The sequence below is a fragment of the Bufo gargarizans genome, chromosome 1, assembly GCF_014858855.1.
Source record: "Bufo gargarizans isolate SCDJY-AF-19 chromosome 1, ASM1485885v1, whole genome shotgun sequence".
NCBI lineage: Eukaryota > Metazoa > Chordata > Amphibia > Anura > Bufonidae > Bufo > Bufo gargarizans.
The window spans coordinates 577,077,773-577,105,023 of NC_058080.1; the positions used below are offsets into that span (position 1 = coordinate 577,077,773).

At 43.6% G+C, this 27,251-nt stretch overlaps 1 protein-coding gene across 1 annotated transcript in view; it reads left to right on the forward strand.

The window, feature by feature from the left end:
- IFT81 (intraflagellar transport 81) overlaps positions 1–27,251 on the forward strand; it is a 156,367-nt gene that overhangs the window by 88,386 nt on the left and 40,730 nt on the right. Inside the window, 7 exon segments of the mRNA XM_044275756.1 lie at positions 2,496–2,645; positions 5,596–5,724; positions 18,936–18,965; positions 18,967–19,026; positions 20,706–20,792; positions 25,940–26,011; positions 26,088–26,173. Of these exon segments, the coding sequence (XP_044131691.1) occupies positions 2,496–2,645; positions 5,596–5,724; positions 18,936–18,965; positions 18,967–19,026; positions 20,706–20,792; positions 25,940–26,011; positions 26,088–26,173 (614 nt within the window).

Genomic DNA, 27,251 nt, shown 5'->3' on the forward strand with positions numbered 1-27,251 from the left:
CAGTGCTGTCCGACAGAAAACAACAGTGATGTCAGACAAAAATTCTGTTGATCATCTGTATCTAAAGTAAGGATCTTGGAACTTTGACTACTACATGTGACAGATAGATAGACAGACAGACACCATATAAATACAACTGCAACCGCCTTATGCTCCAGATCCATATAATGATATGATCCAGTTCAAATAAAAAGCTGACATTCCTGTCAGTTAGCTTTGTGGCATAATTGGCTTTCTACAGTACAGACCACTACACACATTACATTGGAACTAGTCTTTAAAGTGAACCTAAGCCTTTGCTTAACATGGATATGTAGTTGTCAAGCACATAACAGACGTATAGCATTTCTTGATTAGTGTTCTTATTCGTGCTGCTCCACACGTTTTACTGTTCACTGCTCCCACTGAAGTGAATGGGATCAGTATTTCAGTTACCAGGTTTGTCTGCTACATAATAGATGAAGCTGTGTAGTTCTGGCGCCAAAGCTACGACAGCTAATCGGCAGGGGCACATGGTGTTGGCCCCCACTGATCTGATACTAATGCCCTATCCTGTGGACAGGCCACCAATATCAAAATTCTGAGGAACCTCTTTATGGAGACAAATCCTCTTCAATGAGCCAATCTTAGCATACTTTAACGTGACGTAAAACAGAGTATTCTAACTTTCCTAACATGGGAACCTTTTGTACAGATGGGAAAGTTCACGACGGACGCTGCAGGTTAAATGTTTTGCCAGGGGCCTACTCGCAGTCTTATCTTGAAAGCACAAAGCAGTAACAGCTGAAGGCTTCCAAAGTGTACTTGTCTTGACAAGCTACGAGCTCAGGATTTCATGTTATATCTTGTACACAACTGTATAAAATATATTCTTTCTGATTCTTGTACCAGTCATGTTTACCTCGGTATGGAGAATGAAAGGCTTTGGAGAGGAGCCATCACAAACATGCTTTAGCGTTAGGACAGGATACACGCTGAAGATGCTACATTCTGTTTTCGGCTGACAGCCCATGTCACTTGCATAGGACATTAATAGAATGTTGTTCATTTGTTTTATCCCTAGATGACTATTTTTAATAGGAACTGTTCTTCTGTCTATTTATATTGCCTGATATCATTTATAATAGTGAAGGAAGAATAAGCAACGACAACTAACTGTACGTTCTGTCCTGCTGAAAATCCACAGCAGAAGAGATTTCCTGTGAGCACGATTTTTTCCTTATAATTATGCCAGCACTTTAACTGGGAATGAATATAGGGTTGGAGAAAAGATCAGAACGTTTTTTCCCATCTTGTAACATTTTAAGCTTCTGTTTTTCAGCTTGTTTCCTTAACAGGTTTGTCTAAGAGATGTACCGTACATGGGCCCTGTGGTATATGGACACTATTCCTCTAACTGTTCCCTTGCCGCTTTACTGTTCTACCCACAGTTTAGTTTATCAATGTTAGCCACCTAAATTGCTGTTTGCTACAATCAAGATGATCAGTCTCAAATAAACCGATATAACAGTACATGATAATTAAAAAGTATAGCTCAGAAAAATATAAAGCCATAATCATATGTACATTTATTTATGGTGAGTGAAGTAAAATAGGAATCCATAATAGAAAGACTATTTTCCAGCTTATTGATTTTTTTGCCCAAAATGACACAGAAAAAAATCAAACTGACTTGTGCAATAAAAAAAACAATATCATATAGCTACATTCATGGCTGTTAAAATGGGAGGCAAAAGCAGAATGAGAATTTCTTCTAGTTGCTAGAACACCCAAATTAGGCTAGTTTCACACTAGCATTAAACTCAGGGTAACAGTGTCCCGAAGTTCATCGTATCCAGCATAGCCGGCAGGGGCCGGAGAACCACCAGGCCCCATTGACCATAATGGGACCCAGTGGGGATCCAGCCTGTTTCCGTCATTAGCGCCAGGATTCTGCAGGAGAAAAGACGGCTTGCAGTGATTCTTCTATTAAATGTTAGTCAGTGCAGAGAAATAATTGGAGATCGTTGAAATTGTTTTTAATGCCTCTTGGGAACGTATAAGGAAGATAAGAAGACTGCTAGCCAGGTCTCTGTAGTGTGAGTGACTTATTCTTCTGTGCAGATATATCAGTCTTTACGCTTGGTATTTTTAAATGCTGTAAGTTACTTGTATTTCGATATAGGTGAGATTTAACAAAGCTGGTGTAAAGGAAAACTGGCTTAGTTCCTCATAGCAACCAATCAGATTCCACCATTAATTTTTCAGAGTTCCTTTGGAAAATTAATGCAGGAATCTGATTTGTTGATGTGGGCAACTAAGCCAGTTTTCCTTTACAATACCATAATATGGACCTTCTTGATACCACCCTGCTTTAACCACTAGGGTGTCCAGATATCTGGCTTCAGAGCGGACAGTCCATTTCCCTGTCTCCCTGTCCGTCATCCAGCGCAAGGTCTGCACAGACGCTGGGGTTGCATATCCGCTCTAACTTTTTACATTTTCTTCTTTTGTAGTTTAAACGTTATGTTAGCAAACTTCGGGGGAAAAGCTTGGTCTTCAAGAAAAAGAGGCAAGAGTTAGCAGAATTTACAGCAGAATATGGTGTTCTACAAAGAACAGAGCAGGTCCTAAAGCAACGCCATGACAGCATCCAGCAGCAACTGGTAAGGTGGAGATTCTCTACAGTACAGGCATTAACCTAGCTTCCTTTGAAATTGCTGTTTTCATTCTTCTCGTCAATGTCATTATAATTGTAAACTAAATCGACAGAATATTACACATTTTAGCAGTAGTATTTTAATATGATGATAATATTAAAAATGGCATAAATAAAGTAAAACTAGCTTTAGTATTTTAATATGATGATAATAGTGATAAAAGGATGTGAACAGCATGAGACAAAAACAGGAAGTATGTTTATTTCTTATTCATAACTTCTGTTACACATGACAATCTTTCCCTATATTAAAGGTGTTGTTGGAGCTTAGGTAAAAATGGGGCTCAGGCACTGGATGGTGTAAAATGAAAAAATAAGCATCACTTGCCTATTGAATTGCCGACATACTCCAACACCACTGTTCCGGTCTTCCCTGGAGGTCTTTGTTTGCAAGGCTCCATTACTGACATCACATCTACAACATGTGACTACTGGAGCCAATTACAGTACTATACTCAACAGTGTTCCTTTCAGGCCAGTGATTGGCTGCAGCGCTCACATGTTGTGGACGTTACATCAGCGCTGCAGCCCTGTAAACAAAGAATTAGGGGGATGACCAGAAGAGTGGCGTTGGATTGGACATGTGGGCGATCCAACAGGTAAGTGGTCCTTATTTTGTTATTTTAGGCCATCCAGTATCTTTTGCTTATCCTGGGCAACACCTTTAAAGGTTCACACTTGCTTAAGTTCTCCTGTGTAGGGTTTGTTGTATTTTGATGTTATAGTTTAGCATGCTGCGCCGGGAAAAAATGGATACCTGATGAACCCACTAGAAGTCAGCTAAGGTAAAAAAATAAAAATAAAATGTAGTCTGTGACATCGGTATGAACAGCCGATAATGCTCACTGTATAATGAGCAGCAGAGATGAGTTCTGACTGTTACTGCTAATAAAATTATGTGTGAAAACCTATAACAGCATGCACGTTTTGGAGCAGAATTAAATAGATTTTGCAGCGCTCTTTGGATATAGAGATATCCGCATTAATCTTCAGGCAGAAAGGAAATATGTGAAATAATATCTTGTGCAAACAAAGCTGATCTCATGAGCCATTGCAATCAAGATAGGAATACATTGTAAAAGTAAATGATTAAATTGTAGAACTGCTTTGCAGATCCTTTCCAATAAAGGTTGCATTGTAAAGACATTTTGATCAGCAATGCCTTCTCAACACGGACTCTTCCTATGGTTAGTAGCCTAAGAGACTCTGGAATATGTTGACGAGTATTGACATGGCTCTTGATTACTTGGTAACTTGTGGAGTGGGTTAGACAAAGTGCATCACTCCAGAGTTGACAAGAAGCCAAATGTAGCTTCAAATACTGAGATACAGTCAAAGGATTTAGTATGTCGATTAAAATACCCCCTCTAGAAAAATAACTAGAACTTGATACTATGACGTGGAAACTTTAGGATTTGACTATACATGTAGTGCCGTTTTCTGGAAATTCCATCAAATACCATAAATTTATTTATGGTAACAGTTTCGTAAAGAAGTGGTTTGTGTAGTCTGTGACTGCCTGGAAGGATCTGTCATGGTGGACTAAGCAATTTCTATGTCGCTGGAGATAAGATCTAGTAATAAAATCCCACCAGACACATCTCAATACCTTTCCCATTCAGTAATAATATTTCTTTTTATCAGTTATTTGGAGTACAATAAGAAGGTGTGGGCACAGAAGGACATTTGAGGAATCCCACTGCGTTTTTACTATATGCCTATAAATTGCTTTCATCATAATATGTTAACATGAGAGCAGTACAGAAAAATAATGAAATATAGAAACAATGGCCCACATGCGCTAATATGAGTGCTCCGAGAATTTACCAAAATTTGAAGTGCACCACATTTCAACACATCTAAGTTTAAAGAAATGATCAGTGCCTGGTCCCACAAAGGGGGGTTACATAGTTAATTTTACATAGTTAATACGGTTGAAAAAAGACAAACGTCCATCAAGTTCAACCAAGGGATAGGTGGGGACGCGAATCCCAGAAGGAAGTGAGTCTCAGATTTCTACACGTTTTCATAAGCATTAATGTTTTTTTACTTTTAAGAATTCGTCTAAACCCTTTTTGAAACGGTCCACTGTTCCTGCTGTGACCACGTCCTGAGGAAGTCTATTCCACAGATTCACAGTTCTTACAGTAAAGAAGTTTTGGTGACTGAATGGAAATGGGTGTGACTTTATGTAAAGGCGTGTGACCTTATGAGTGCTGCATGTTGCACCACAATTCCGGTGTAAAATTTGGTCTCAAGCTAAGCCAACTGATAGGTGAAGTAAAGTTAGACAAAAGTGTCTATTCCTGCACCAGATCTATCATCCAACAGGAGCCTCTGTGATAATTTTTGTCCATGTCTAGGCAGACTAAGGTTACGACATCTGTAGGATTAGTAAATCTGCCCCAGTGTCTGGAAAAAGGAAGTCTCTGTTGTGGTCTCGCATGGTAAGTTTGGATTCCTGCAGGCTTGGATATGGCTTGAAAGAGCTCTCTGCGTTCCCTTGACAAAACAACTGAAATGGAAAATATATCAAATGCTTCCTATACCCTCCAGATGATTTTGGCAAAATGCTTGAAGGCCTATACCAGCATTGGCTATTGTTATGCCATTCTTCGATTACAATTGCCTTAAGAGCACGGTTCCTGCAAAACACTGGCTATCCATATGTCCTTACAGGAGATATGGACATTATGGGGGGACATTGACAGCACATGCTTGTCCTGTTCTCCAGCTTGGGCTTCATTGTAATAGTGTGGACCGCAGAGGTCAGCCTTACTTTTAGAATCACTCCTTTATATATGATATTCCTAAGATGCAAAAAAAGACTTTTCTAATCTACTGTATATGCTGTATACTTTGCGTGTAAAGTGAATTCAATCTTTATTCTTTTGAAGCAAACCATAGAACAAAAAAGGGGAATATCAGGGTTCAGCGACACCCAGGAAGAACTGGAGAGAGTGTCGGCCTTAAAGAGCGAAGTGGATGAAATGAAGGGACGAACGCTAGACGACATGTCTAACATGGTAATTCTTTTCATATTGCACAATTATGCCGTTTTCTTGTTGTGTTTCAGGTATATGGCACAGGTTCCTTCTATGCCGGTTTCCCGAAATTCCTAATTAATTATTTTGAGCTACTACAAGATTTTATTTTACTTTGCAATGTCTTCTGTGAAATCCAACTAAAGTACATCGAACAGAAAAGCAGGATGGGTCACTATTTTTAGCAGGGATTATGCTGGATCCATAGAGCAGGCAAGGGAGACTGAGGTTTTACTGTGATATATTTATAGATGGCATATTTTTATTACTATAGATAGCACAGGCAAGCTTCTAGCCTTTGTCTTTTATATCTAGTTAAAGAACTTTTGACCATGACCAAAACTATTTCTTCATGGACTAAAAACAGAGCGTTAAATTAACATAATGTAACTGGAGACCTTGAGGATCATTTAACTAAGGACTGCCAGATTTTGTAAAAAGTCAGCTGATGTAGAGACATAGACCTCCCAATAAATTTGTTGCATCTGTGATGTAGGTGCGCCAGAAACTGGGCCCTATGTCAGCTAGAAACTGACATAGATTTCATTTATGATTTTAGAACAGTTTTATGGCGTAACTTATAGTAAATGGGCAGGACGATGGTGGCCCTGCCCATTCCATTAAAATCTGCCCACTTTTAAAGAACATGGCGTCAAAAAGTGGTACGTTTTTGTGCAAAATGCTCTTTGTGCCAAAATGTGCAACTTTTGAACACAAGCAAATTGCCATACACACTAAATTAACTCCATTATGTTTTAATACTTGGTTGGTTTTCGAGTAATACAATTATGATAAAAGCATAATAATGTGATGTACAGGTCAACTCAAGTTTCCCTTATAAGTGTTTTAGTAAGTCTACTTTCACACTGGCGTTTTGGCTTTCCGTTTCTGAGATCCGTTCAGGGCTCTCACAAAATGGATCAGTTTTGCCCTAATGCATTCTGAATGGAAAAGGATCCGATCAGGATGCATCAGTTTGCCTCCGGTCCGCTTTGGAAAACGTGACTCATTGGAGAAGGCAACGCTTTGCCAATCAGCGGAGGTCCAATTCCGATACTACCATAAAATTTGAAGACTTTTCTGCCAATTCAACTTTGTTAGCAGAGGTGCAGTGATCATCTGTCTGCTTAGGAACCCCGTATGAAGTACAGTTCGCTAAACTGTTGTTTTAGACACACGTCTGTTAGCCCCCTAGTTAATTCTGGTGGTGAGCTTCTCCACTATAGACTGTGTGCCCGCCCTCATCCATCTTCGTAGCCAACATTCACCTCTTACATCAGTGGCACGTGGTGCTCTGTGGTTTCCATGTCGTTTATTCAAAGTGGTGCCATTTTCACCACGTGAACAGTTTACAACTGCGCAGTGTCACAAATACTGCCACTCTTGGCCTGAAAGCTAATAATCATCTCTTTTGCAACTCTGATAGATTGCCCCTTTTACCCTTGACAGTAACGAGAGATATGTGTGCAAGCAGCCTATCGCACACCTTATATACTCACCATGCCAACTTAAAACACGTGAGTTACATGCTGCTGACATCAAAAGTATATAGTGGTCATAATAATACTGGTTATAATAGTAAAGGATGTCAAAACTGTCAAACCATAATGACAGCTACTAAATTATTGTATACAGCATAAGTGCTCATGCACACGGCCGTTGACCTGCCATTTCTGTATTGTGGCCCCCCGCAATATAAGGGCACCGGCTGCGTGCATCCTCCATCACGGATGCGGACCCATTCACATGAATGGGTCCTCAATCCAGAAGGCCGAGTGCCAAACAGAGGCATGCACTAATTTTTGGCGGTGCAGAGAGATCATGGACCCACTCAAGTTGAATGGGTCTGGATCCATCTGCGGAATCTGCACGGATGTTGCCTGTGCATTGGGGACCACAAATTGTGGTCTCCACTGCATGCAATGGCTGTGTGCATGAGCCCCAACACAAAACAGTAACATGTAGAAGGAGAATGGAAGATAGCAGTGAAGAACATAATTAAAGGGTTTGTCCAGAAATATGTGACTGCTGTCTTCCAAAAACAGTGTGATACCTGTCCACAGGTTGTTTGTGCCATTGCCACTTGGTTCCATTGAAGTGAATAGGGAAAAGATTCAGCATAAGGGCTCATGCAAATGGCTTTATTTTTCTTCATTGTGTCATCAGTTTTTACACAAAGCTAATGAAATTGGTCGGGACAAAAATGATGGTACCCTTTTTTTTTGTTTTTTGAAAAAAATTATTTATTATTTTCTAAGCCATTTTCATTACATACAATCTAAAAATAACGAATAATTATACAAAAATCAATATAATTGACCCCATTCCCCCATCCCACCCCCTTGGTTTACTGCTGCACGACCCGACTATACCCTTGTTACCACTTGGAATCTGTTTCCAATACCATATATGACCGAAATCTTAGGAGCGAAAAAGCCGCTCTTTCAAGCATTACTCTGATTTTCTTGCTATTCTTCTATAGGCATCTATGGTATCTATCCGAGCCCTCCACTCGGGGAAACTGGGGCTGTTTTTAGTACCCCAATATTTAATAATTAAGGCCTTTGCGGCCATGAAACCCTCCAAACGCACTTGTTTCTGATAGGGCGTTAAATTGGTGGGGGAGAAGAGACTTAATATTGCCTGCATAAAACAACAATTCAATTTAATCTTATATCTTCTATATAGTTCTTCATAAATGCTGGTCCAAAACCCACCTATCTCTGGACAATTCCATAACAAGTGACTTAGACCCGCATTTTCTGCCGAACACTTCCAGCACGTATGCTTCTTTTGCTTATATATTTTTGCGAGGAAGGCGGGGGAGTAGTATAGGCGATGTACAATTTTGAACTGCATCAATCTATATCTTTGGGAGATCGATACTTTTTTTATATTTTGATAGACTACATCCCAATCCAAATTGCTCCTATCGCCCAGTTCAGCTTCCCAGCCTCTCTCGCTTTTGAATGTTGTTGTTTCACCTAAGCAGTCCTGAAGTCTGTGATATATTTGAGAAAGAGTGAGTTGTGTGTCCTTAAAGGGAACCTGTCACCGGGATTTTGTGTATAGAGCTGAGGACATGGGTTGCTAGATGGCCGCTAGCACATCCGCAATACCCAGTCCCCATAGCTCTGTGTGCTTTTATCATGTAAAAAAAATGATTTGATACATATGCAAATTACCCTGAGATGAGTCCTGTACGTGAGATGAGTCAGGGACAGGACTCCTCTCAGGGTAATTTGCATATGCATCAAATCGTTTTTCTTACACAATAAAAGCACACAGAGCTATGGGGACTGGGTATTGTGGTTGTGCTAGTGGCCATCTAGCAACCCATGTCCTCAGCTCTATGCACAAAATCCCGGTGACAGGTTCCCTTTAAATTTAAAACAATAATCCAAAAAGGAATTTGCCCTTATAATCAAAAGACTTTTATTCTGAGTGCTCGTAAATGCATGACTAATTTGTGCATATCAAACTCTATCTAAAAAAGTAACATTTGTATCCTTCATCAATTCGTCTATAGAGGTGATACTACCGTGTGATATTATATGAGTTAAGCGGTTAATGTTTTTAGCTGGGTGTTTTGGGTCATTATCCTGTTACTGAGACCAAGCTTTCTGACACTGGGCAGCACATTTCACGACAGAATGCGTTGATCCTCTTGAGATTTCATTGTATCATGCGCAAATTCAAGTCACCCTGTGCCAGATGCAGCAAAGCAATTCTAAAACATAACTGAGCCTCCTCCATGTTTCATAGTATATACAATGTTCTTTTATTTGTATGCTTCATTATTGTGTGAACATAGGATCTTAATAAAGCCCCATAGCTGGTGGAGGACCCGCCGAAATTATGAAGAGGCGCAGGCCTCTCCATAACTTTGGCGTATCCAGCGCCAGTCTAAATGCAAGACAGCTTCTGAGCTGTCTTACATTTAGACCATTTTCTACGCGTAAAACAGGCATAGAAAAGGATGAATGAGATGCGCCTCCTCTTCCCCGCCCACGATTTTAGAGCTGGCGTGAGCAGGGAAAAGTCGCAGATAGCAGCGCAACCAAACGTTGCACCGCCACCTGTGCCTGAAATACACCTAATATAGGCGTATTTCACATTAATAAATGACCCCCATAGAGTTGATGTGACTTGCCAAAAAGCTCCAGTTTTGTCTCATCTGTCCAAAAAACATTCTCCCAGAAGCTTTGTGGCTTGTCAGTATGTATATTGGCAAATCCCGCTTTTTTTATTATTTGCTTTCGATAGTCATTTCCTCCTTGTCTTCCATTAAGTCCACCTTGGCTAAGGTAGCGACGGATTTTTGCGATCTGACACTGATGCATCTTGACCTTGGAGTTCACCTCTAATCTCTTTGGAAGTTGTTCTGGGCTCTTTGGTTTCCATTCTTATTATCTGTCTCTTCAATTTGTCATAAATCTTCCTCTTGCGGCCACGTCCAGGGAGGTTGGCAACAGTCCTGTAGACCTTAAACTTCTGAATATGTGCAACTGTAGTAACAGGAACATCAAGCTGTTTGGAGATGGTCTTCTAGCCTTTACCTTTAACGTGTCTAATTTTCTTTCCAATCTCCTGAGACAACTATCTCTTTAGCTTTCTTTGTTCCTTGTTCACTGTGATGCCAAACAGCAAAATAACTACCGATACTTTTCACCCTTTAAATAGGCAAACTGACTGATTACAAGTTTAAAGACATCTGTGATGCTAATTACAGGACACGCCTAAGGCTACTTTCACACTAGCGTTTTTTGCGGATCTGTAACACTTCTGTTACAATAATACAACCGCATGCATCCGTCATGAACGGATCCGGTTGCATTATGTCTTCTATAGCCATGACGGATCTGTCTTGAACACCATTGAAAGTCAATGGGGGATGGATCCGTTTCTATTGTGCCAGATTGTGTCAGAGAAAACGGATCCGTCCCCATTGACTTACATTGTCTGACAGGATGGATCCGTTTGGCTCCGCTACGTCAGCCGGACAGCAAAATGCTGCAGGCAGCCACCAGAGCGGAATGGGGACTGAACGGAGGCAAACTGATGCATTCTGAGCGGATCCTTTTCCATTCAGAATGTATTAGGGCAAAACGGATCTGTTTTAACATGTCCCTGTGGTCAAATTATTTTTAGTCTTTTCTAGCGGTACCACCATTTTTGTCCAGGCCACTTTCATTAGTTTGCTTCATAAAATGATCCTGTTGAACCACAATTCAAAAGATATACAGTATATATACAGGTAAAACTCAAAAAATTTGAATATCGTGCTAAAGTTCATTTATTTCAGTAATGCAACTTAAAAGGAATTACATTAATGCAACTTAAAATTAGAATTATGTGAAAAGGTTCAATATTCTAGGCTCAAACTGTCACACTCTAGTCAGCCAATTAATCCGTACCCCCTGAGCAAAGGGGACCTCAAAATTGTGACTTTGGGGTGTCATAAGCTATAAGCCATAATCATCCAAATTATAACAAATAAAGGCTTGAAATATCTCATTTGCATGTAATGAGTCTATCTCATATGTTAGTTTCACCTCTTAAGTTGCATTACTGAAATAAATGAACTTTGCACGATATTCTAATTTTTTGAGTTTCAACTGTGTGTGTGTGTGTGTGTATATACAGGTCCTTCTAAAAAAATTAGCATATTGTGATAAAGTTCATTATTTTCTGTAATGTACTGATAAACATTAGACTTTCATATATTTTAGATTCATTACACACCAACTGAAGTAGTTCAAGCCTTTTATTGTTTTAATATTGATGATTTTGGCATACAGCTCATGAAAACCCAAATTTCCTATCTCAAAAAATTAGTATATTTCATCCGACCAATAAAAGAAAAGTGTTTTTAATACAAAAAAAGTCAACCTTCAAACAATTATGTTCAGTTCTGCACTCAATACTTGGTTGGGAATCCTTTTGCAGAAATGACTGCTTCAATGCGGCGTGGCATGGAGGCAATCAGCCTGTGGCACTGCTGAGGTGTTATGGAGGCCCAGGATGCTTCAATGCGGCGTGGCATGGAGGCAATCAGCCTGTGGCACTGCTGAGGTGTTATGGAGGCCCAGGAGGCTTCGATAGCGGCCTTAAGCTCATCCAGAGTGTTGGGTCTTGCGTCTCTCAACTTTCTCTTCCCAATATCCCACAGATTCTCTATGGGGTTCAGGTCAGGAGAGTTGGCAGGCCAATTGAGCACAGTAATACCATGGTCAGTAAACCATTTACCAGTGGTTTTGGCACTGTGAGCAGGTGCCAGGTCGTGCTGAAAAATGACATCTTCATCTCCATAAAGCTTTTCAGAAGATGGAAGCATGAAGTGCTCCAAAATCTCCTGATAGCGGCTGCATTGACCCTGCCCTTGATAAAACACAGTGGACCAACACCAGCAGCTGACATGGCACCCCAGACCATCACTGACTGTGGGTACTTGACACTGGACTTCAGGCATTTTGGCATTTCCCTCTCCCCAGTCTTCCTCCAGACTCTGGCACCTTGATTTCCGAATGACATGCAACAGTCCAGTGCTGCTTCTCTGTAGCCCAGGTCAGGCGCTTCTGCCGCTGTTTCTGGGGAATGCGGCACCTGTAGCCCATTTCCTGCACACGCCTGTACACGGGGGCTCTGGATGTTTCTACTCCAGACTCAGTCCACTGCTTCCGCAGGTCCCCCAAGGTCTGGAATCGGTCCTTCTCCACAATCTTCCTCAGGGTCCGGTCACCTCTTCTCGTTGTGCAGCGTTTTCTGCCACACTTTTTCCTTCCCACAGACTTCCCACTGAGGTGCCTTGATACAGCACCCTGGGAACAGCCTATTCGTTCAGAAATGTCTTTCTGTGTCTTACCCTCTTGCTTGAGGGTGTCAATGATGGCCTTCTGGAGAGCAGTCAGGTCGGCAGTCTTACCCATGATTGCGGTTTTGAGTAATGAACCAGGCTGGGAGTTTTTAAAAGCCTCAGGAATCTTTTGCAGGTGTTTAGAGTTAATTAGTTGATTCAGATGATTAGGTTAATAGCTCGTTTAGAGAACCTTTTCATGATATGCTAATTTTTTTAGATAGAAATTTGGGGTTTTCATGAGCTGTATGCCAAAATCATCAATATTAAAACAATAAAAGGCTTGAACTACTTCAGTTGGTGTGTAATGAATCTAAAATATATGAAAGTCTAATGTTTATCAGTACATTACAGAAAATAATGAACTTTATCACAATATGCTAATTTTTTGAGAAGGACCTGTATATATATATATATATATATATATATATATATATATTTTATTATTATCATTGTAATAATCCCTGTCCCCGACCTGCAGAAGTCACCAAAGGTTCTATTATTGTCTGTCTGTTTTTGTCTTCTCTTTTCATGGGAGGAGAGAAAACACAATGTTTTTGCAAATCTACTTTTATGAGACTTAGGCCTCTTTCACACGAACATATGCGCTCCGTGGCCGTATTGTGGACCGCATTTGCGGATCCGCAATACACCACCGCCGTTCCGTGGGCATCCACTTCAATGGGTTCGCAAATCCGGAGATGCGGAACGGAAGCACTGAATGGAACCTTACGGAGGCACTACGGAGTGCTTCCATGGGGTTTCGTCCCGTACTTCCATTCCGCAAAAAGATAGAAAATGTCCTATCTTTTTGCGGAACGGGCGGATCGCAGACCCATTAAAGTGAATGGGTCCGCGATCCGCTGCGGCTGCCACACGATTGGTGTTCGTGGATTACGGCCCACAAACGTTCGTGCGCAAGAGGGCCTTAAAGTCAGACACAGCCATGTGTGCCTCCAAACTTACTACGTATTTTAATCTTTTAAAACCCTGCTCTTTCAATAGTTAGGAGCCCAGTGGCCTGTTTTCAGTGACTGACAGCCTTCCTTGTATTAGTGTACATATAGAAATAGCTGTTAATCATGAAGTAGTGTCGGCATCTGAACCTCTAGCATAGAAGAGCAGGTATTTAACCCCTTCTGGACCTTTGACTGACATGTAACAAGTGTTCGGCAGGAAGTTGACCAGCCAGATTGCAACTTCCTCACTGTGAAAACTAGTGAGCTAGCTTCAGGTGGTCTCAGAGAATTTCTAATTTAGAAAATAGCTAATTTTTCTACATTTTCTGTAAAATTTAGATTAAAAAAATAATAAAGGTACAACATATCGACTCAGCTTTACAACTAACATAAAGTCCCGTACACTATGTCATAAGAAAACCTTTTTAGAATAGGTTGGATAAGTAAAAGCAGTCCAAAGTGTAGGAGAGTCCCCAGGATAATAATGGACGGACGATACGTGCCACCAGAGGTCCTGGCCTTGGTGGAGTAAGAACCGGATCATTGCGGTTACAGCGGCGAATGCTGGTAAAGAGCAGGGTGGGTGCCTGTTACCCATGGCCAGCCCAGGTTTTTGGTGGAGCTGGGCCTTTGAAGAACCCAGCCTGCTGAAGATGGAGGGGGTGTCAGTGCTGGTGAAGGAAAGTCTGCGCAGCACAGTGTGGGAAGGAGGTACCACATGTCGTAGGAGTGGGGAGACGGCTCCCTTATGCCGCAATATTGGGGAGGGACTTTCCCCTGTTCTGGACTTTGTGGAGGAACGGGTTGCCTACCTGTGGGGAAGAAAAATGTCTGGGTCCCGAGCCCGAGGACCCCGAGGGGTCACTGTAGGGGAGGTGGAGTGTAACCCCGACCGGTTTCCCCTAGAAGTATTGGCGGGTGAGACAGTAGAAAGTTCGTCCATCCTGGATCTGGAGGTACCCTGAGAAACCTTTCGGGACCGCACAGCTCCAGGATTCAACGTTATTGTGGGCTAGAGAAGGTGTGTCAGTAATCAATGGAGTTGCCCAGCGTCCCGGGGCCAATACCGTATTTCCTCACCTGGCCTATAACCAGGATGGACAAGGTGAGGCAGGAGGTGGTGGAACAACTGGTGGTGCCCCAGCCTTACTGGCGAATTGTCTTGGATTTAGCGCATGCGCATGTGTTGGGAGGGCATCTGGGGGTTAAGAAAACGCTGGAGCGAATTCTACAACGGTTCTATTGGCCTGGGATATATGAGGAAGTCCGGAGGTTCTGTCAGTCCTGTCCAGTGTGTCAGGTGACTAGCCCCCAATCTCAGTATCTCAGTCCACTGGTACCTATGCCCATTATAGAGGTGCCCTTCGAAAGGATCACCATGGATCTGGTAGGCCCCATTATTAAATCAGCCCGAGGTCACCAACACATCCTGGTAGTTTTAGACTATGCCACGCGGTATCCAGAGGCGGTCCCATTGCGCCATACGTGGGCCAAGGTAATAGCTAAAGAGCTCATGAGTATGTTCGCCCGGGTGGGTATACCAAAGGAGATTTTGACAGACCAGGGGACACCCTTTATGTCCAAAGTAACAAAGGAATTGTGTAAGCTATTAAATATTAAACACCTGCACACATCAGTCTACCATCCCCAAACCGATGGGTTAGTAGAACGGTTTAATAAGACCCTAAAGTCCATGCTAAAAAGAGTCGTAGCTAAGGACGGAAGAGATTGGGACTTACTGTTGCCCTATGTTTTGTTTGCGGTACGGGAAGTGCCCCAGGCGTCCACGGGGTTCTCGCCCTTCGAGTTGTTATATGGGCGACATCCCCGTGGGCTACTGGATATCGCTAAGGAAGCATGGGAGCAACAGCCTACGCCTTATAAAAGTGTGATAGAGCACATTGGAAAAATGCAGGACCAAATAGGGGTCGTTTTGCCGATCATCCGTAAGCACATGGAAGCGGCACAACTGGCCCAGAGTCGGGTATATAACCGATCCGCCCGGGTAAGGACATTTCACCCGGGTGACCGAGTTCTTGTACTCGTACCCACGAGAGTAAATTCTTGGCCTGGTGGCAAGGGCCCTATGAAGTTAAGGAGAAAGTGGGCCCAGTTGATTACAGGATATACCAGCCAGGATGGCGGAAGCCCGAACAGGTAAGTCACGTGAATCTACTAAAACCTTGGAGAGACAGAGAGAATTTGTATGGAGTCAGCCTGCCCTCTGTCTGGACGGCAGGGAGTGACCCGGGGTCACAAGGGGTTCCGGAGAACGCCGCTGGGGTGACGATAGGGGACGGACTGTCGACCAAACAGGCACAAGAGGTGAGAGAATTCGTTAGTCGGAATAGGGACGTATTCTCTGACCTTCCTGGACGTACCACCTTGATCGAGCATGACATTGTCACCGAGCCCCGGGTGAAAGTCCGCCTATAACCATATCGAGTACCGGAGGCTCGGCGACAGGCCATTTCAAAGGAGGTAAGATCGATGCTATGTCTAGGGGTCATAGAAAAGTCAAAGAGCGAGTGGGCTAGCCCGATTGTCCTTATTCCCGAACTGGATGGTTCATTACGGTTCTGTAATGATTTTAGGAAATTAAATGAGGTATCAAAATTTGACGCCTATCCTATGCCTCGGGTGGACGAGTTGATGGAGCGGCTGGGAAAAGCCAGGTATTTTTCGATCCTAGATCTCACGAAAGGCTACTGGCAGGTACCTCTGACGGAGGCGGCAAAGGAGAAGACGGCCTTTGTCACCCCGGAGGGGCTTTTTTCAGTATCGGGTGTTGCCTTTTGGGTTGCATGGCGCTCCGGCTATGTTCCAGCGTCTGATAGATGTCGTCCTCAAGCCCCGTCACCAGTATACCTCCTCGTATCTGGATGATATAGTCGTGTTCCGCCCGGACATTTTTCAAAACTTTAGGCAGTGATAGATTCTCTCAGGAAGGCAGGGTTGACCGCCAACCCAAAAAAATGCTCGGTGGGACTAGAGGAAGCTCGCTATTTGGGGTATGTGATTGGACGCGTAGTCATTAGGCCCCAAGTGAATAAAGTCAAAGCAATCCGGAATTGGCCCAGGCCTCGTACGTCCAAGCAAGTGCGGTCATTTTTGGGCCTGATTGGGTATTACATGAGGTTCATTCCCAATTTTGCCACCTTGGCAGCCCCGTTAACCGGACTCTTGAAGGGTAGAAAGTCGGTGATGGTTCGCTGGGAGGAGGAGGAGGCGTTCTCCCGTTTGAAGTCGGCCCTATGTGAGTCCCCGGTTCTGGTGATGCCCAACTTCAAGCAGGAGTTTGTAGTTCAAACAGATGCCTTGGGAGTAGGATTCGGGGCTGTGCTTTCCCAGGAGCTCAATGAGGAAGAGCACCCCGTGTTTTTTCTAAGCCGCAAGCTTACCCCAGCAGAAACCCGGTATAGTATCGTGGAGAGAGAGTGCCTCGCCATGAAGTGGGCACTTGAGTCTCTCAGATATTACCTTTTAGGAAGAAGGTTCCGTCTGGTGACCGACCACTCCCCTCTCCAGTGGATGAGTTGGGCTAAGGAGGAGAGCGCTCGGGTTACCAGGTGGTTCTTGTCCCTCCAGAACTTTAAGTTCACTGTTGAGCACAGGGCCGGCCACTTACAGGGGAACGCAGATGCCCTGTCCCGGGTACACTGCTGTGCATGTGTTCACCCCCTCAGGCTTGAACAGTATGTTCAAGCCCTCAGGGGTGAACAAAGGGGGGAAATATGTAGGAGAGTCCCCTGGATAATAATGGACGGACAATATGTGCCACCAGAGGTCCTGGCCTCGGTGGAGTAAGAACCGGATCATTGCGGTTACAGCGGCGATTGCTGCTGGCACAGCGTGTCCGAACCGGTTTTTAATGGGAACAGGTAAAGAGCAGGGTGAGTGCTACCCACTGCCAGCCCAGGTATTTGGTGGAGCTGGGCCTTTGGAGAAACCAGCCTGCTGAAGATGGGGGGGTGTCAGTGCTGGTGAAGGAAAGTCTGCGCAGCACACATTGAAGGATAGCCCTGGGACCTGTGGTGCTACTAGCCGAAGGGGCTCTGGCCTGAGGGAGACAAAGGCAGGTAGCCTAGAAGCCTGCAGGACTGATGTGGTCTGTCCAGAAACAAGGTGACTCAAACCTGCTGTTTATTTTCTATGGAAGGACTTTTGTTCTATGCACCTGTGTGGTCTGCACATTGCCTGTTATGCCTTTGATGTGAATAAAGTCACGGTGTATCACAAAGACTGTCTGTGATTGCCTCAATACTGCCTCCGCTGGTGTAGCCTACCACGAGCACATCCCCACACAAAGTTATTACCACGTGACACATGCTTTTCAAAATTAGGCAGGGTCAGGAAGGGGAACAATGACTGGGTTCTTAAGGGGTTATCCAGAGGATAGGACATCAATATGAGATTGACGGGGCTTCAAACCTCAGGACCTCGTTGAGGAAGCGGCAGTGCTCACCAAAGCTCCAGTGAATGCTGCGGCCTCCTGTCAGTTCTCCGAGCACAGTGCCGTATATTGTACTGGCTGTGCTTGGTATCGCAGCTCAGCCCCATTCACTTGAATGAGGCTGAGCAGTGGCTAATCTACATTGCTGATGTACTATGGTGATGTCACTGGCCTAGGAAGAGGCCTAGGCGATCATACAGCCCCCATTGACCGGGGGTCCTGGCAGTTGGATCCCTGCTGATCTGATATTGATGACATACCCTGAGGAAAGGTCATCAATTTTACATTCTTGAATAACCTTTTTAAAATAAATAAAATACAGGTTTTGGTTATTTTCCCACAAAAGTATAGATTGATCTGCTTAGCTTTTCCTGCTTTATACCATGCTACATATAGGACTGCATGTACAACTCTTGTGACTAGGGACAAGCAAACTTTAAGTTTTGAAGTTCGGGTATATGGTGAATTGCGTTATGGATTCCGTTACCACGGACCATAATGCAATTCAATGACGGAATCTGGTCATAATAGAAGTCTATGGCCAGCAGAGCAGAGGATTCCTAAAAAGTCTTGTCGCCATCTGCAAATTTTAAGGCACATTGGCGACCGTTTTGGTCGCTATCTGGAGCGCTGTTTTGTAGTCTGATGCTGCAGTCATATGTTATTCTCTTCGAACTGCCTTCTATTCCACTGTCTGTAGGAGTTAGATAGAAAAGCAGACTTACACATACATTTTTTGTAGTCTATATACATGCAGACACATACGGTGGGATGTGTTTAATCCAGACTATTTACATGCTTGATGACCATTTACTTGCTTTATTTTTTGTAACATTAGATAACATGCAATACACTAAAAATTTGTGTACAAGGACAATCGTCAATAAATAAATTCCTTCCTTAGTCTTTTTATGTTTTTCTTTAGGTAAAGAAGCTAAACTCCATGATAGAAGCTAAAAAAGTCAGCATTGGCTCCAGTTATAAAAGAGCTGAGGCCTTTACGCCAGAAATGCCAGGTTTGTACAAATATGTTAGATTTTTTTAAATGTAAAACGTGCCTGAATTATTTGGTATTTGTATGGATTAGCTAGTTTAATGACAGCTCTTATCTATATAGATAGAAATTTAGGGTGCAGCCACATCCCTGGATGGGTGGCAGCATTTTTTGCAGTAAAACCTATGTGAATATACCCCGGAAAATACTACAAAACCATAATAGACCCACTATGTGTGGACTTACCTTTAATCAGTGACAAATGTTGTTAGTGGTTTTGTGTATATTTATGCGGGTATATTCACACATACACTCGGAATAGTGTACATTACATGTTCCTCCATGGTAAGTGCTACCTATTGTTTCCCAACGTTCTCCTGGTGGACCAACATACTTAGAAGCTTCCCTGCTCCCTTCTTCCTCCCAGTGCCGATATAGTAATCTCATAGTGAAGCACCTCAGACAAGATTCATCCCTAAATTCATAGAAATATATAGCTATATCGTTTGATGGAAAATGGAGAATTTCTGGGGCTGTGTGTGAGAGGCTATTTTCTATGCAGTGGGAAAACACAGGAGAAGGAAGGGGTTAACAAGAGCTGACTGTAAAATGCATTCCTAGTAAAGCGCCAGGGTCTTCCTGTGCTTGACGAGAATGGGCGCCAGGGTACTTACCTGTTCTGTAGCTTTCCTACTCTGGTGAGCCGTACCGGCTGACATCACTTAGGGCACGTGTGCTCTCTGTGGCTCTAAAAGGGCCAGCGAGCATGTCATACTGACCTTGAGCTACCTGCCCTGAACGTTGGCCTGTTTACCGGATTGAAGACATTCTGCCTGCCTACTTCAGCTGGTTCACTGACTACGACATTACCTGTCCTGTTGGTGCCACTCACCGTTGTCTCTTGACCCATCTGAGTCAGCTGTCACTGAACAGAGACGACTCGAAGAGGTAGCGACTGGTGGTTCTGCAGTGGAGACCAGATCCCTGTGTAGAGTGAAAGGGAGACCAGCTGGGGGGCCATTTAGGTAATAAACTTAGTTTTAGCCCAAAGCCAGGTCTGCTCAGTGACACAGTGGGTCCACACTCGCTGTGTTACACCTGAGAGATGCATTTGCTTGATTGCCACATGTGACAAGCTGCTGCCCACCCACAGAAACTGAAGAAACCAGAGCAGCAGAGGAGTGAGTAAAAAAAATTCTAAATGGTGAAAATTACACTGGAGATCAATGCTTTTTTGCATTACTGTAGTAAAAATAAATACAGCAGATATATTTATTTTTAATTTGTGGAATAATCCCATAAATGTGCATTTCACTTATGAAATATTTTACTTATGTAGTTACATTGTAAAAATGATATCTATAGGTAAATCCGCTATGGATGAAGTCCAACTTAATGTAGTCATTCTGTTTTAATAGACCCAGTTAGCATTAGATCGGATTTAGAGGAAAAACTTTTTAATGCCTTGCAACAGGTCATCATACTAGTTGCTTCAGAACAGCTTGGAAAGCATGTGTCTGTCTAAAGTATCAGACAGTACTCATACTCCCCCGCCATGTGTGAAAGCGGAATCATACACTTCTGCTGGGTGCCAGGATGACAGGATCAAGCTGCTGACTGACAGGAACTTACATTTCTCTGTGCCATGTGCTGAGGTATCACAGTACGCGCTGACATGAATCTCTGCCCTTTTCACATTAGGAGCTGACCCAGGAGTACGATGAAAAGAAAGCGCAGTATGACAGCTGCGCCGCTGGTCTGGAGAGTAACTGCTCCAAGCAAGAGCAGGTATCATTTTCATTACCCTTTACTAATAAACACCGTGGATGCTTAACCGGAAGTCTGTATGTATGTTATGCATACAAATTGTATTAAATATCACATGCGATGCAATATTTAGATGGTCGCTAAGACTCTCCATTATTTACTCTTTAAAGTGTAGAGCTGGGCAAAAAAAAAAAAAACATTTTGACAGGCTGTGCATGGAACCTTAATTTTTGTGTGTTTTTTTTTGTCTTGTGTAGACAGTCACTATCCGTATACTCTTTTCAATGGCTTCTGTGGAAAACTTCAAAGGGTTCTCCCAGATTTAAATACTGATGACCTATCCTCAGGATAGGTCATCAGTACCTGATTGGCGGGGGTCCAACACCTGGGACCCCACTGATCAGCTGTTTGAAAAGGCACCAGCTCTCCTGTGAGCGTCGCGGCCTTCTGCGTGGTCACCAAGCACAGCGCCGTACATAGTACAGAGGCTGTGCTTGGTAGTGTACCTCAGCCCCATTCACTTCAATGGGGCTGAGCTGTGCCTAGGCCATGTGACTGTTGAAGTCGTCACTCGGCCTAGGGAAAGCTGTGAGAAGGTCGCGGCTCTGCTGCGAACACCGCCTTCTCAAACAGTTGATTGTCAGGAGTACCGGGTGTCAGACCCCCACCGATTAGGTACTGATGACCTATCCTGAGGAGTATTTAGGTCTCGGAAAACCCTTTTCACTTCCCCAAGGTTGCCGCAGAGAAAAGAAGGACTTGCTGGCAGCTTTCCATGCAAGGATTCCTGACAGTAGGATGCCTGTGAATCAGCGCATAGTCTGTGGACCTGTTTTATACTTAAGTGTATGTTCATATGGCCGAAAATACACATTAGAAAAATCCAATGTGTATTTGGCGTGGAATCCGTGGCAGAAATCTGATGGTGACCCTTGGATTCCTGCCACAGATTTGCAGGTTATGAGGACACACGATCCAACTGCAGATAAGCCCAATTCAGTGGGGCCAATCCGCATGTGGCTACCCAGCCCGAGTTTCTGCATGGACTTTACATGGATTCCGGACTTGTGAACATCAACTTGGATTCACATTTAAAACAATAGAGTCCTGCTTTGACGTGTTTTTCAAATAGATTTTTGCACAGATTATGCATGAAATTTAGACCATGTAAGTATACCCTTAGGGGCAATCCCTTTAAACCTTATTTACGTGGAGCTTCACAATGCAGAGAAATTGGGCTCTTCCTGGCCTGCATTTTTCTGGTCATAAAATGCATATAATTGTGTCATGATAAAGTTGGTCATTTTTAGAAAGCAGTATTTCCTCTATGCTTTTTGATGAACAGGCAATGCTGATTGATGAGCACTGCAACGTCACATTTCTCTACAATTAAAAAAATACCTGACGGGGCTGAAAGGAAACTTGTCTAGACTCAGGTGGCAGGTGGATGGGGTCCTATGGTTTACATTTGTCCTATGTATGCCTGTGAGCTTTCTTGGGGCATACACAGAATGTGCAGATCAGATGCATTCTGAACATAGCCTTGAGTCCTGTTTACACCTCATTTTATGTACTAATCAGAGGTATATGTTGAGACTGCTGAAAGAGTGTCTTTTTGACAAATGCTGGAATGCATGGACATAACTTTTTTTTCACTTTACAGACAATATAAACTATGTTTTCCTATACAGACCGGGTAACTAAGCCAGGGGGGCCCAGTAGGCCCCCCTTTCCAGTGGTACTGTACTTTTCCCTTTATAAGATGCAGTGCATCTTAGAACGGGAATACTAGTGAGTGCTTCCACTAGTAGGCAGGAGGAGGAGGCGGGGGTGAAGTGCTGTGAGCGCTGTACTTACCCCTCCTCCTGCTTACTCTTCTCAGATCCCGCGGTGCTGTGTCCTGGCTGCCTGCAGCGTCAGGACGTACAGAGCGCACTCTGACCTGATGCTGCAGGAGGTCAGGTGACTGTGCAGCACGGGCCCTGAGAAGAGAGCCAGGACAGGGAGAGTGGCGGCAGGAGACAGGAGAGGTAAATGATTTTATTATTTTACAGTCTGATCTGAGGTCTGATATGGAGGTCTTATTGGGGGTCTGGAGAGGTTTAATGGGGAGTCTAGAGGTTTTACTGGGGGTCTGAGGTGGTCTGGCTAAGGGTTTGGAGAGGTCTAATGGTGGTTCTGGAGGTCTGAATGGGGTCTGTAAAGGTCTAATGGGGGGCCTGGAGGTCTTACTGGGGGTCTGGAGAGGTCTAATGGTGGGTCTGGAGGTCTGACTGGGGGTCTGGAGAGGTCTAATGGGGGTATAGACATCTGAATGGGGGTCTGGAGAGGTCTAATGGGGGGTCTAGAGGTCTGACTGGGGTCTGGAGAGGTCTACTGGGGGTATAGACATCTGATTGGGGGTCTGGAGAGGTCTAATGGGGGTCTTATCTGAGGTCTGATATTGGGTCGAGGTCTAACATGGACGTCTAATGGGGGGTCTGATCTGAGTTTTAAAACCGGGGTCTGACCTGAGTTTTAAAACCGGGGTCTGACATAGAGGTCTAAAAGGGGTTTGGTCTTAGATGGGGGTCTCATTTAGGGTTTTATATGGGGGTCTGATCTGAAAGGGGTATTTTTTGTACTGGCGTACAATATAAAGGAGTGTTTTTGTACTGATGCACTGTCTGTGTGGTACCAGTATTTTCAGGGGGACTGTTTCTGCAGGATAACAATGGGGGCACAGCGGACATAGTATTGAAGGGTCGCAGGCTGGGGTGTTGAGAAGGTGAGGAGAATGATGGAGAAGTAGGAAAGTAAGATGTCTGTTTGTTAAACTCTGCCGAGACGAGGCATGGCTGAAAGAAGTCACTATGGCGGTCTGGTCTGAGAGGAGAAGAGAATTTCTACATCAGAGAAGATACATCGCTGGATGGAAAAGGTACATATGTGGGGCTGTATTACCCTGTATGTTCTGTAGTGCTGTATGTAATGTTTTCCAAGTATGTCTTTAAAGGGGTTGTCCGCTTTCTTTTTCCGTACGAGCGCTGCCTTTCCTGCTCTGTTTACCTGCAAATGCTACGGCGAGCAGGTGAACAGAGCAGAGAAAGCAGTTCATATGAGCGCTGCCCTCTCTTCAAACAGCTGATCGGCGGAGGTGCTGAGAGACCCTGCCGATCTGATATTGATGACCTATCCTGAGGATGGTGCAAAAAACATTATGTAGAGCAGCATCTATACCTTCCAGACTCCTTCAGACATGCATCAGCCAATATAAAGCACCAGATCCGTGGTGCTTCACAGATCAAATTTCAAGATGAAAGACGATGGCAGCATTTTCGTCCAAAGATCCTTTATTTACAATTAGTCCATGAAGATATGTACAAAAAGGTGCATAAAAAGCAGCAGCCTGACAAAGACTAGGTATTAGTCGAAACGTTGCTACTTTTTATGCACCTTTCTGTATATGTCTTCATGGACTAATTGTAAATAAAGGATCTTTGGATGAAAATGCTGCCATCATCTTTCATCTTGGAATACTATCCTGAGGATAGGTCATCAGTAGTAATAAAGAGGATAACCCCTTTAACAGTAGAAGTGGAGGGAAGGGGTTAGGTTGAGAATTTGGCATGGGGGGCCTTTCAATTTTTGCCTCGGGCAGCAGAAAAGCTAGGTGCACCAGCGCTGAGTGAAGGGGGAGGGGGCCCAAGCTAACCTCTTGCACCAGGGCCCATGAGCCTTTAGCTACGCCCCTGTATACAGCAGATGTACGTGTACTGCAGAGTATATGTTTTCTTTTACAATGGGAGCCAGTGGGCAAGTTGGCTGGGATATTTTGGAGCCTTCCATCATAGGTATATCCTCCCATTATTTGAACTTAACTTTAGTTGTTCCATTGAATTTTTTAGTTGTAATTTTTGTTCTTTAATATACCATTTTTAAAGGAGCATTAAACTTTTATTTATATATTGATGATTGAGTAAATCTTCAAATATCGATAACATAAGGAAGGTGCAATTTGATATTTCTCAGTGTTGTACTAGTAAATCTCACCTGACAAGAACAATCTTACATACTAGTACTGTGATAGCTTGGTGACTCGCAGAGTTGCTTCTGCAGAGCGCCCTTTACATTGTAAAGGAGTCCTATGTGTTCACCCAGTGCTAATTCTTGCTCCCCATATTCAGTGTGTTGCTTGCAGGGCGGGGGGATATAGAAGCTTGCAGGGCTGGGTGCAGCAGTGAAGCTGTAGGAGTTTTCTTCCTGGATGTTCCATTCAGGAAGTCCTGTATTAAGTGTAATAGGCTGTTTTTGCCAGATAAATCTTCAAAATCAAGATATCAGGGGCATGCACTTGTGCAATTCTGACATTTTTCCCTGCAAGCCCCAAGCCAGAATTGGGATGGGGCACAGGATAGAAATTTGCACTCTGATGTACTGGCAGTCCATGTCCGCCGGAACCTACCCACCACCTCAAAGGCATGGTCGCCAGAACACTCATCCCTGCAGAAATTCCTGCATGGTGGCAGCCTGTACCCACCAGTCTTTCTTTCTGCCTTCGAGAGACACAGCCTTGGTGTGCTTAGTTTTCTGTCTGTTAGGCCTCTTCCCTTTTCCCTATTGCGGTTTCTAGAGTATGTACTCTCCCAGGCTCTTAAAGGGCCAGTGCGCATGGCTCAGTCTGTCTCTGACCCTCGAAGTAACCCGGAACCACCTACTCTTACTTATTTCATGTATACTGGATTAAACAAACTCTTTCAGCCTTGACCTCGGTCTGTCCACTGAATATGCTTTAGCTTGTCCCCTTGGTGCCATGCACTGGTGTCTTTTGATCCACCTGGTTTAGCTGTCACTGAAAAGAGACTACTTCTAGAGGCAGTGCCCTAGTGGTTCCCCTGCAGCAAAGTCCAGATCTCTGTACAGGGTTAAAGGGTAAAGACCAAAGGGGCGACTTACAGTTAATAATACAAATCTGTTCAGTGGGTCCACACTCGCTTCGTGAAGCCCGATTGCGTCCCCCCAAGATTGTATTACAGTGTAGTTTAATTTTATTTTATAAGTATGAATTTGCATGTAAAACACCGTTTTTTGGGGGGGATTTACACTAGAATTTTTCATTTTCTGCTGTTTTCATTTCGTGTTCTGTTTTTATTCCAGAATAATTATGTAATTATTTATGTTTAACTCAGGAAGTCCGAGGACTTCAGGAGGAGTGTAGCCAAGCTGAGACACAGTATCATTACATCAACTTGATGAAAAAGGTTAGACTACGCAGATTTATTTAACAACTTTCTTTGTGGTTTTGGACATAAATAGTCACTCTGTATTCTTTGTTAGATTGGTGAAGTCCAGATACAGCGAGCAGCAGATGAGATGAAAGCTTATGTCTCCCCAGACTCACAGGAAAGAAGAAAAGCTCTCAGGTAGGTGTACTGTATTCCAGTTTCCATCCGCAAAATACTGATGTTTGTTGACGCCTGTATGGTGTCACAATGCATCTATCTTTTTCCCGGACCCTCTCACTTGAATATTGCTCCATTCACATGTCCGCAAAACACGGACAGAGGCAATGTGCGTTCCGCATTTTGCGGTCCGCACATTGCTGGCACTATAGAATATGCCTATTCTTGTCCACAAATGCGGACAAGAATAGGACATGTTCTATTTTTTTCAGGAACAGAATTGCAGACCCGGAAGTGCGGATCCGCAATTCCGTGTCCGGGCAGCACATCGTGTTGCCCCATGGAAATGAATGGGTCTTCAATTCCATTCCGCAAAATGCGGAATGAAACTGCGGACGTGTGAATGAACCCTAAATGAGACTTGGATGGAAAACGGAATGGTGCATGTTGCAAAAAACTGACACATGAAATGCACCATTTACTTTCTGACAAGAAAATGGCCAGGGAGGGTGAAAAGTTAAAAATAAGATGTCTCCTGTCATGGAAACTCCAGGTCCAATGTTTCCTCTTCCTCTGATTCCAGTCCCCGCTGGACTGGAAATGTGACATGCTGCTTACATGCATGTCACCAATCAAGGACCTCAGTGGTGACCCTTTCAGGCACAACATGTGACCGCTGCCATTGTTGTGGCCGCTCCATACAAATGGGGGGACTAGAAGGCTAGGAAAATGGATTTTGGCACTGGACCCAGAGCACATGTGACAGATGAGCCTTTTTTTTTTTTTTTTACTTTTGTACCCTGCACAGCCATCTTCACAGGGGTTCTCGGTCTCAGACACCCCCTGTAATATGTCTGTGTGCTATGCGTGTACGGTCCGGATAGCACATGAATGGGAAAGACTGTAGTTCGAATCAGTCCATAAAGTAAAGTATTACAGTTTCCGCAACTGTTCATTGTCCAGTGAAAAATTATACTCTTTCAGTCAGCCATATTGTGGCACATTATACCATCCCAGCAGAGCCAAATACCACAGTCCATCACAAAATACTGCCAACAGCAGAAAATACATCCCCAAAAGCTTCCACTGGCCGGTCATG